Here is a 10,706-nt window from a genome sequence, read left to right as displayed (position 1 = left end):
ATCCACTGGAGTCATTCCAGGCTGGAAATTCTTGGTGGCGATTATCTAGGTGAGCTCTGTTGACTTGTAGCTTGCAGGTAGTCCATTCTTTTTTCCTCTTGAAGCCAGTTAGGTCCACAGGGCTGTAGTTCAAGATTGTGTCACAGGAGCAGTCAGTGAGAGTGCAGAGCCTGGTTGGTGCAAATCAAACTTCCAGCATGGACCCCCCTTCTTCTCTTGTTTCAAGCAGAAGATCTGAGAGGCTCCTCCCCCTCATATACTTCTTCTGTGTTCTCTGGGGTTAAGTAGGAGGGAATGCCTGTCCAATAATGGTACAGGGCAATACCCCAGAGTATGACCATTACCTCCAAAGTGTGGTACAATGGTATCCCAGAAAGCATTATTCTTCCCAAATTCAATATGGTTGAAGTCTCAGCAGAGAGCAAAGAGCTAACTAAGCCAATCTCCAGGATGGCTCATCTCTATAGTCTCCCTCCCCTTGGCATCTGCACATTCCTTCCTTAAGCCTGCCCCTGCCATTTGGCTACGTTCAGAGGGGTTGGATGTAGATGGACCTGGCTTCTTCTGCCTGTCCTTTTCTTACTTTGAAGCTCATGGTCTATGACCCCTCCCCCTTGCTCTGGCATTATTGTGTAGCAGAACAATCTTCTCCCAGATGGCTCCTCACCTAGGGTGCCACTTATCACTTCATCAAAGCAGGCTGGCTAATCCACTCAACTCTGACCAATCAGGGCAGACCACTGACAGGCGGAATTTGACTTGCAGACAAGAAAGCCTTATAACTTCTTGTCTGAACAACTGCGTGTAAATTCAACAACAGCATATTGTTGGATTTATCAATACCATTCTACTAAGTCCTTGAATGATAATTTACGGCAATCCCTAGCATGAGTTATTAGGTAAAAACGTATTGTCCTGTTAACCTATGTGGCTGGGGATCTACAATAGGGAAAATGAACTGGGCAACTTATTCAACAGCAGTGTTTATAAAAACAGATGTTATAAGGACACTGCCTATATCTGCAGGACTACCACCCCTGGAATACCTAGGGGGGACTTTAGGGGTGCTGAATATAAAAAACAATTGTAGATCCTCACCCCACAGTGCTACTAGCAGAAAAGTCGATTTTGGGAGGCACTTTACTACAATGCAGAAAGTGAAATGTGCAATTTCTCTAACCCCAGGGCATTTAAAACTTTTTTTGTAAGGGCCCTTCTTAGAAGTACCTTATCCCCATCACCCCTGGGACACTTAGGGGAAATCTAAAATGCCAAAATATTTTAGGTTCTCAATTTTTAAGTGCCCCTAACACTAAAGTGGTTTGGGCACAATGTACATTTAAAAACAGTGATGCAATACAGGGCTGCTTTTAAAACGAGCTCAGACGCTCAGTAGTGCACACATGCAAGTGCAGAAAGGGTTGTTAGCCTCTAAACTGCCATACCCTGTTATATATTAGGGACTTACAGTTAGTTTTAATCCCCCTGCTCTATTATGTACTGGGGCCTTAGAGGGGAGGTCATGTCAATCATGGGGGTACCCTAACCCATAGTGTACTCTAGTGTATGTAGGTGTTTTCACAGTATTCCAAGTATGTTTACACCATGGCACTGGTCCTGGGCCTGTCTAGCAGAGCCCAGGACACCCTCAGAGTCAGAGAACCAGCATCTAGGGTCTCAAATGGGGTAAAAAGTTGGTGTACACTGCAAACAGGTACTGATTTCCAACAACAGTGACCAGTAGAAAGGATATATTTATGGTAACATTTTATTTTTGCATGGTGTGGGTCACGGCAGGAAAGACAGAATCTCTCTGCATGTTTCTACACATTTTGAACTAGAGTCTCACCTTGGTCGCTATATGATCATTGAACTCCTTCTACACCTACAATATCTTTATATTGTATGGCAATCAGTACTCTATATCCCATATATGTCATGACAGCTAGGTTGACTGGAAGTTTTTAAAGATGGGCTAGAACACGATCCTGGCTATAGTGTTTGCTTGCATCAAGTTGCTCCAGTGTAATCTATCCTTATTTATTTTTTATTTAACCTTAGTTTTTCAAATAACATTTGTGTGCAAAAGTGGAATTTGGAATTCGTGAGATTGCCTTCAATAGGACTAGAAGGACAAATTATACGAAAAAGTATGTGAGAATTTTAAGAAATTGTGGCATATTTCTGTGTAAACACATATCATATCAGCGTACACGTTGATGAAACAATGAAAAAACATTGTTTCTTAGACTACTGCCAAAAATAATGAGAAAAGAACATCGAACTACACTCATTTTTAATCTTCAAGATTCCCGAATGTTTATAAAACAAGTGACGTATGGAAGGACCGACACCCTTGAGCACGACTCTCTTCAGCTCCCCTTTGCAAGCCCTGAAATCAAGGGCACCGAGTCCTGCACACATTTCCATCAACTGAAAGCATCGAGCAGTCTTTCTGTGTCCAATGTCCGGATATCTGCAACTCATACAGCCCTCAGGAGTACGTTGCATGTTTGTAAATCTCACACAGCAGGCATGCTTGATTCATTCTGTTATTGGCAGGGCCACTGGACGTATGTGGCACTGGGGACCGAGTTATGTGGCAGGGATGAATAAGTTATAGGTCAGAAAAGGCAAATAACATAATGCGGCACATTCTGTGGAGGTATTATTTTGCTATTTTCTTATTTTTAGTTACATTACTATTGTCTGAGCACAACTTTCACTTCATTTGCATTAGTTTAACAGCTGAACACAGCAACCATCAACTAAAATGTGACCAGTTAACCTTTCCAAGGGGTCTGCTACTTTGCGGCACCACGTGTGGCACTTTATTTTTTTACTTCTGTTTTTGCTTGCGCTAGAAGCAGTTTTTTAGATGAAATATGCGAGATATGCAGCAGGCAATGGATTATATGCCAAGTGTGGTAGGACCAAAATTATGGGGAAAAAACAAGAAAGCTGCAGAATCGCATAATTACAGTGGCCATGCTTATAAGAGGTAGGAGTGAGTGGGCGACTGAATGGACGACTTTCATGCGAAGACTGACTTTGTAGATGTTCAGCGCTCAGTCCAGGCTGGAACCCAGCCGGGCTGCTGCTAAAATGAATGATTACCCCAATCGGTACTTGCATGTTGATGGCCTATGGTAAGAGCTGCGACGAGGGCTCCATCTCCTTGGACCCAGTCATTCCTTCTTCCTTTGTGAAGTTAGTTAAGGCTTTCTAGCTCGCACAGATTGAAAACATGCATGTAATTTTTTTAATTTCAAAGAAGGACATGAAATGTGTAAAATGTCCAAAATTGGGGGGGTAACTAAGACATTTTCATGTTTCACAAAAAAAAGTATCCAACGCTGATTCAAACATTCCTTCTGGCAGAGGTTGGGGGTGGGGGGGGCAATGCAGGAATTCAGTGCCTTTGGTCGGGCAGACGACCTAATGACGTCACTCCTTTTCCCATGGGAGTTTGGCCTGGGAAAGCCTGCAGACATATGGGAGCAATAACAATCCTGGACAAGTTCAGCCCAGTGAAAGATGGCCTCCCCCTGCTATTTATACATCTGTTGTGTTTTTCAAACAACCAAGACCTGGAGACAACCCAAACTAAATTACATCATGTTATATTCAAGCATGGGCTCACTTTCTCAGGCTAAGAAGTGCCCAGACTATCAGAGAGCCACATGTTGTGGTACAAATGCTGTGCATTTTCATTGCATTTTGTGAATTCGATTTAATTATGCCTCAGAGCAGCGGGCTTACAATATTCCATATTTATCGTTTCCCAGAAGTGCTATCTCAAGAACATGGTCATCGCACATATGACTATGTCTGTTTTGGGAAGGTAACAATACACCATTGTCTACACCTTAAGGTGGACGACTCCAGTCTACACCATACCATACAACTTAAAAGAAACAGAAATCCTAAAAGGGAATATTCCAGGCATGTTCTACTTACTTGAGGTTCCACAAGGGACAAGACAAGCCACAAGAAGATGGTGGTCTGTCCCTCAAGAAAGTCAAACACTGGCGTGTTCCATGTGCTTTGTGAAGTAATACCTCGGCTTCTCCATCCTTGGAGTTTTTGTCCGCACTGGCCTATAACATACCACAATAGTCAGTACTGAGCCCAAATTATTCATTTTAGTTATTGGAGGATTTGCACCTAGATTGGCATAAAAGGAATAACAGATGACATCCTGGTCGCATCTGGGTCCAACCAAAATGGGTGTAATAAACACAGGTAAGGGTGGTACGCCTCATACGCAATAAAGCGATGTGTCCTACATATGTACTAAATGCAAAAGAAGAGTAGGCACAACAGATGCCGTGCAGTGGTCAATGCACCACTCAATGGCTTCCTGGGGATTGCACGCCCTATGGGTTATTCATAGTACTATCCTCTTTTATGCCAACTCCTGTCACATGGAGCACGCACAAGGTTAAAAGACTTCTCTTTTAGGTAGGACAGTCACCCCACGCAAAAGATTGCACAGAAACTCGAGCAAACGCAACACGCAAGATGTGTAAAATAGGCTAACCCCGGAGGGAGTGGCAAAACTGAACAGGAATTGACAGAAATTCAGAAAAGTGTTACTCAAGATTTGCTGTCACAAGGCGCAAATTCTGGAATTTGAGAAGGAGAACCTGCTGTGGCTGGACACTGTTGAGAATTAGGTCTAAAAGTAATCAAACATCGTGGCAGAGTCAAAGTCTGGATACACGCCGTCCAATATCTTTAAATTACTACATGGATTTCACCACAATTTGGAAGATCGACCTGCTTCCAGTGACCCATTTATTTTTTGTGGCTTTCAACAGAACGAGTAATCCACGCTGAATCTCTTTAAAGTGGAAGCATTAGCAGGGTCTTCATATAGGGGCAGGGTGCTGGAACGCTTTTTAGAGTGGGGGTGCTGTTAAATAACGTCAGCATATGGGGATATTTTAAAGCGCTTCTTTTAAAACAGAAATATTCTGCCCGAAGAAAAGCTGTGAAGAGCACCTCTGGATAGGGGCAGCATCTGCAGGTCCCTCTTCATTTCTGAACCTTGGATAAGAAGCAAGGTTTACAGCACCAGTTTTTCTTTACAGAGTAAAGACTGTACTGGACTAAATTCAGGATAATCGAGCACGGATTACCATCTAGTGTTTGAAATTTGAAGCGGAGAAACTTGAGCATAAACTAATAATGTGATTTTTAAGAGTACAGCAAGTCAAGTGTCCGAGTGACTATTAAAGAAAATAATCCGCTCTCTTGATTATTATTCACGGATTATCACTCTAGCTTCTGCAGTGTCAGAAAAACAGCAACCGAACTACAGAATTGTGTTTTAATGCTTTTAATGGTCAATGAAGCCCTAGAACTCCATTGAGATACAGGAAACTACTAAAGTGAAAGCAAGCAAGGGGATGGTGTAACCGAGAAGCTCTGTTACCCTGGAGAACATAAGAAAAACGTAGCCCATTCAACAGAATGAACAGTCCTTACCCTAACCTCACACAGTGAGCGATGGCAGGAGCGGAAAATGAAGGCGTGGATTGAGACAAGACTATGGGTGTTTTTCCAAACGCAGTTCCAGACATGACAGTGAAAACTTGCCCACATCCCCACTTTAAAGTACCAGTATAATTTAAATAATTTAAAATTTATTTTTACAGTTTTATATAGCGTGGATATGGCCCGAAGCAGGGCCGGACCGGGAATCCAAAGCAGCCCTGGCAATCTTGTCGGACCAGTCGCCCCAAGGAGCTGAGGGGGTTGCAAGTGTGAAGCACTGCTGCTTTTGTTACTGGGGGCCGATATTGCAGCACCGCTTCAAAACCGCCGAACAGTAACAAAACAGGCCTTCACAGCTGCAAAATCGTCCCTCACCCTTCCAGCCTCCCGGGGAAACGCTTGATGCCTGCTACGGGCAGTCCGTCCCTGGCCCAAAGGCGTTTGAGCGCTTTACAACAATAGCAGGATAAGTTACAGGTATTAAATTAAGACATTTGCATCAGTACATGCGACCAGGACAGTTGCAGCAGTTGGTGAAAGGTTGTACGCAAGTCAAGCATTGATTAAGATGGTGGGGGTCACACAACAACGGTAGTTCGTATCCTGGTGGAGAGAGTACTTAAGTATGGTCGAGGGTGATTAACCAAGGTGTCTGTCAAGTGGGAGGAGCTTGATGTCCTTTTTGAAGGTGACGATGCAGGTGGTTATCAGAGGAGGTCTCTCAATCTCTCAGAAGGGGCTACCAAAGCTCTCGGGCCGACTACTTCAGTGGCAATCTGGAATATGTCTCTACCACTGCAATTTAAAAACATAAAGGGCTGTCTCATTTCTGAGGGGCTATCAGAAGAAGTACAGAAACAAACCTTCACACTTCTACAAACAAAACCTCTTTATTTGTGATGTTCTGATTTTGCACTCTCTCTCTCTCTCTCTCTTAACAGCCTGCAGGTATCAAAGAAAATGAAATAGGAACAATTGTGGGAAATGGTTGATATTTCAGCTCTGCTACTGTAAAACCTGACATGGAGGACGCTTACAGCTTTAATTGTGTAGGAGATTCTGGATATCCCAAGAAATGTCCAAATCAGGCTTCTTTCCTCTCCTCTGATGACTTTCAAACCCTTTGCTCACCTCCTCTACCTTAGCGGCCCTTTGGTTTCAAGGAAGGTGATGTCTGAGAAATCATTTACAGCCCAAACAGCAAGTTGACTTCGAATGATGAAACGTGAAGTTCTTCAATTTCAACAAAGCGTCTCCCATTTGATTGGACTCCTCAGAATCCACCGCTGGAAGTTCTGCTGAGACTGAAGTCTGAGTCTGCCACAATGGCATAGGTCCTCGGTCTCGTGAAGCTGGTCTCTTTCTGCCCATCAGGAAAGTACAAAGTTTCATGCAGCAGATCGCAAACCGCAGCTGTGTCCTCCACATCTGCAAAGCACACAATAAGAATACAAGACATCAGCAGTAATACCCGCAAGAAAATGAGTCTGTGCGACAATATACAGTAGAGTACTGGAAAATGATGTTTTTTATTTTATTTTTTTATTTTAAAAGTTTTATATAGCGCTAGCTTGACCCGTAGGTATCAGAGCGCTTTACATACATACTGTAAAGAAAAACAGATGGAAATTGCAGTACATAGTAGGCAGGCAGTAAGGAAGCAAAAACCAGGGATGAGAAGCCCCAGAGATGTCTCCCTCCCTCCCAAAATGAGCCTTCCCCCGCCTTTGCCCTTTGAATAATTTCAGATTCAACCAATTGTGTTTGCTTTGTTTCAGACATTGCCAAGAAACAATATACATATTCTCATACAATCATTTACAAATACAAACACAGATTGAAAAAGGCCTTACAATTGTTTCTTAGAATTACACAGTTACAAAATTCCTATGGATGCCGAGGAGTTTTATTTTAACCGTAAAATGCTAAATGGAATTTGAATACTTTTTAGGGTCCTATATATAATTTGATGTTTATTTGTATGTTATTTTGGGGAATTATTGTTGTTTTTAATGCCTATGACAGAACTAGGGCAGATCTTCTAGACAGGGCACAGCTACAGAGATTCTCCTGTTATCTAGTTCAATGTCTCTCAGAGCAGGGGCTACAGAGCTTCTTCTGCATCAGAATGCTCCTGAAAGCAAGCATAAGACATGACGGGGTTTGGGCTAGGTCAAGCAGGAACGCCTGGTTTGCGTTGCTGCTGGAAGATAAAATGCACTGCGGTCTCGGATATTTGGTGCCGCCTTCCAAGATGCGTGGTTATGACTCCCACTTGCAAGTGCTTTGTACGTAGCCTACTCCCTCGTTCTTTCTGGCCTGGAAACTCTTACTCCGCATCTGCTACTGAAGATCAGTGGAAACGTAAACTAGGCACTCTTATTTTAACCAGCCAGAACCACTTCGTGCAATAAACAGCAAGGCCTGTTAAGAAACGCTCCGTCCTGATAAAGGCTAGGTAATTCTCCAGTCTAACATGGGGCGAAACGCACCATGCAGAGTTGCCCAATGGGGAAATGCAGCTTGTTTAGAAGAAACTGAAGATCAGAAGGAAGGATTGTAATTAACACACAAACCACAAATACATTGTGACACCTTCCGCTCTCACCATTCCAGTAATCTCCAAAAACTATTTGAAACATCTACAACAGAATTGTCTGAGAAATGAATTTACTGAAGCATTTAAAGTGGAAACACCTCCTTGTAGTGAATATTTGTAGTAAGCACACTCGTACTAAATCAGCCTGATAACCAGTATTTTTAGGTCGAATAAATGCAGCACATGCGCTGTTTTGCGAGCCATGCTGTATTCGAGTATGGAATTGAAGCCCCGCCCACTCTCCACCCATTTTTGTCATTGGGTTGTGTTATTGTCCTTTGTAAATGCTGGCTTCCGATTTATTAATAGGCTTGTTAGTCTCTCCTTAGTACTGCCTTGTCTTCAATTGTAACCTCCCATGAGGACTGGCCCTTTTACTTTGGTTGTTACACGGTACGTCTTATTTAGTCTGTAAGCACTATTTTCTTTAATGAGTTTCTCCTAATGCAGGCACGATATGCTTTCCTGCAACATTCAGCACGCCAGGCGCACTTTCACTTTCCAAGCAGCCCGGGACAATGGCGGCCGCATCTTTGAAATGCAATGGGTCTAGCATTTACAAGAGTTTCAGCTGGTGCCATTGTAAATGACAATGCCTTTTATTTATGTGTTAATTATCAAAACACATAAATAAAAGGCATTCTCATTTACAATGCCCATAGCTTAAACTCTCGCAAATGCAAGACCTACTGCATTGCAAATGCTTGTTAGAACATGTGTCTGTTTTTCTTGTGATGGAAAAGAGGACAAGAACATTTTAAAGTGTGACTCTTAAATAATTTGTACAACCACAAATTCCAGAGTTTACATTCTCTCTCATTACAGAAGACCATTTTTTCTCTAACAGCTGCAGACAACGACTGTAAAATCAGCTCCACCCTCTGGATTTCTGCAACAGCCTTCATTCTTCCCTTACCCAACACTAATCAGATCTACATCTGGCCAAAGCGCAGAGGTAAGACTGGAGACGCAACACAAACTAGTCATAGACAATGGGACAACGTATTGATAAACTCAGGTTCAAGAAAATTCTTTTAACATGTCTGTGATGATCCACTCTTGTGAAAAAGAAAGAAAGTCCACATGAAGAGGAAAAACCATTGACGTTTCGGTCCCGGTCAAAGAATGATTTAGATCATCCTCAGGACTGCTTTGCATAGGGTGTGGATGACTGACCCCCAAATGTTCAGTATGATTGGGATATTGTAGCTCAATTTGTTGGCTATAGGTGGCAGTTTTATAGATGACAATATAGAATGGGCAATTAATTTTTCAGGAATTCTTTCGTTCCACTCGCATTAGCTGGATAATTATTAATGAGGCTCTGAGAAGAGGCATCTATTTCTAACTCTGGATTTTAGAATAAATGATATAGCGGACACCATGGCAGGGCTGCTTGGGCTTCTGGCATTCGTTGGCGAGTGCTTCTAAAGAACTCCTGAACAACTAACAGAGCCTTCTATACTGACATCAGCACATTTGAATTTAGGAAGTGTAAAGTCTGTTAATTTTTTACTAAAATGAGTTAAAAGAAAACTCGATTTGTCAGGATAGATGATGAGCCTAATAAGCCAGTTGGGTAGGTAGGGAAACGGAGTCCCGGGAGAATGGGGTATGAATGTACAGAGCAAGTAGGCTTTAGAATAGTGTTGTAATGGGAAAAGAGCCATGAGAGCCAGGACCTTAGCACAGCAAGCTGATGAATGTGTGAGTGAAAGAGGGATACTGATCCAGCAGCCACAGACCTTTGCAGGCCTTTCCAGGCTGTGACCAGAGATTTCCGAATTTAATGGGGTCAGGGCCACCGAGTATGGAGGATTGTTTCCTCCCTCCTTTCCTCTCTACAACCCCCCTCCAAGGTCGAGCTGCAGCATAAAGCTGCCAGATACCTACATGTTTTTCAGGATGTGAATGAGATCCTTGTATTTAGAATGGGGACCTAAAAGTCCAAGTGAGAGCAGTAATCGGCAAAAGGACTCTCACCCATGTAATGCACCACCAGTATGGAAAGAGCACATGCGGGGATAGTGGTTTGGACTCCCTGGTGAGGATGGGAAGAGGCCCCTTACTGAGGAAGGTTACTTTTATTTAGAGCACTTGAATAATTTAAAAAAGAGACTAAAAGAGTCTAAGAGCAAAAGAAAGCCAGCAAGTGTAAACATGAATCACATTTGCGAGGAATGACAGAGCTTCATGAGAGACTCAAACTCCAAGTTGCCCCTTTGAGGCACAGGTTTAGGGGTAGCACCCCCTTACTGGCCCACCTCCTCCATATCTATTTCCGCTAATTACTAATAGAAAATTCAGCAGGAAAAAGAAGCAAAGGAGTAGGAAGCTACATTAGATGTACTGAATTGTTACATTACAGTGGTGGACATCGGAGGGGCACCAGTGGCAGAGTCTGGGAATATGGTGGTGCTCATGGATCAGTCAGCGGAAGAGGTGCCAGCAAACAATGCACATGCAAGAAACTGGCACGGGAAACCCAAGGGTCTGAGCACACAAGGTGCAGCGAGGTTAACACCTTTGCATGCCTTACCTAGTACCTCACTCTGTACCTCATCCATTCAATGCAAGACATTGACCCAAGGGAACACATAGTCTG

At 43.0% G+C, this 10,706-nt stretch overlaps 1 protein-coding gene across 2 annotated transcripts in view; it reads right to left on the bottom strand.

The window, feature by feature from the left end:
* Positions 1 to 6,366: 6,366 nt before the first annotated feature.
* Positions 6,367 to 10,706, bottom strand: part of ITFG2 (integrin alpha FG-GAP repeat containing 2) — a 595,129-nt gene continuing 590,789 nt past the window's right edge. For both annotated transcript variants that reach the window (XM_085652304.1, XM_085652305.1), the window contains one exon: positions 6,367 to 6,930. In XM_085652304.1, the coding sequence (XP_085508430.1) occupies positions 6,776 to 6,930 (155 nt within the window). In that variant the 3' untranslated portion in view covers positions 6,367 to 6,775. The remainder of the gene's footprint in view (positions 6,931 to 10,706) is intronic.

This window comes from Triturus cristatus, chromosome 4_1, assembly GCF_964204655.1.
Source record: "Triturus cristatus chromosome 4_1, aTriCri1.1, whole genome shotgun sequence".
NCBI lineage: Eukaryota > Metazoa > Chordata > Amphibia > Caudata > Salamandridae > Triturus > Triturus cristatus.
Note: the sequence above shows the minus strand (reverse complement) of the source record. Positions and strands in the feature narration are given on the sequence as shown.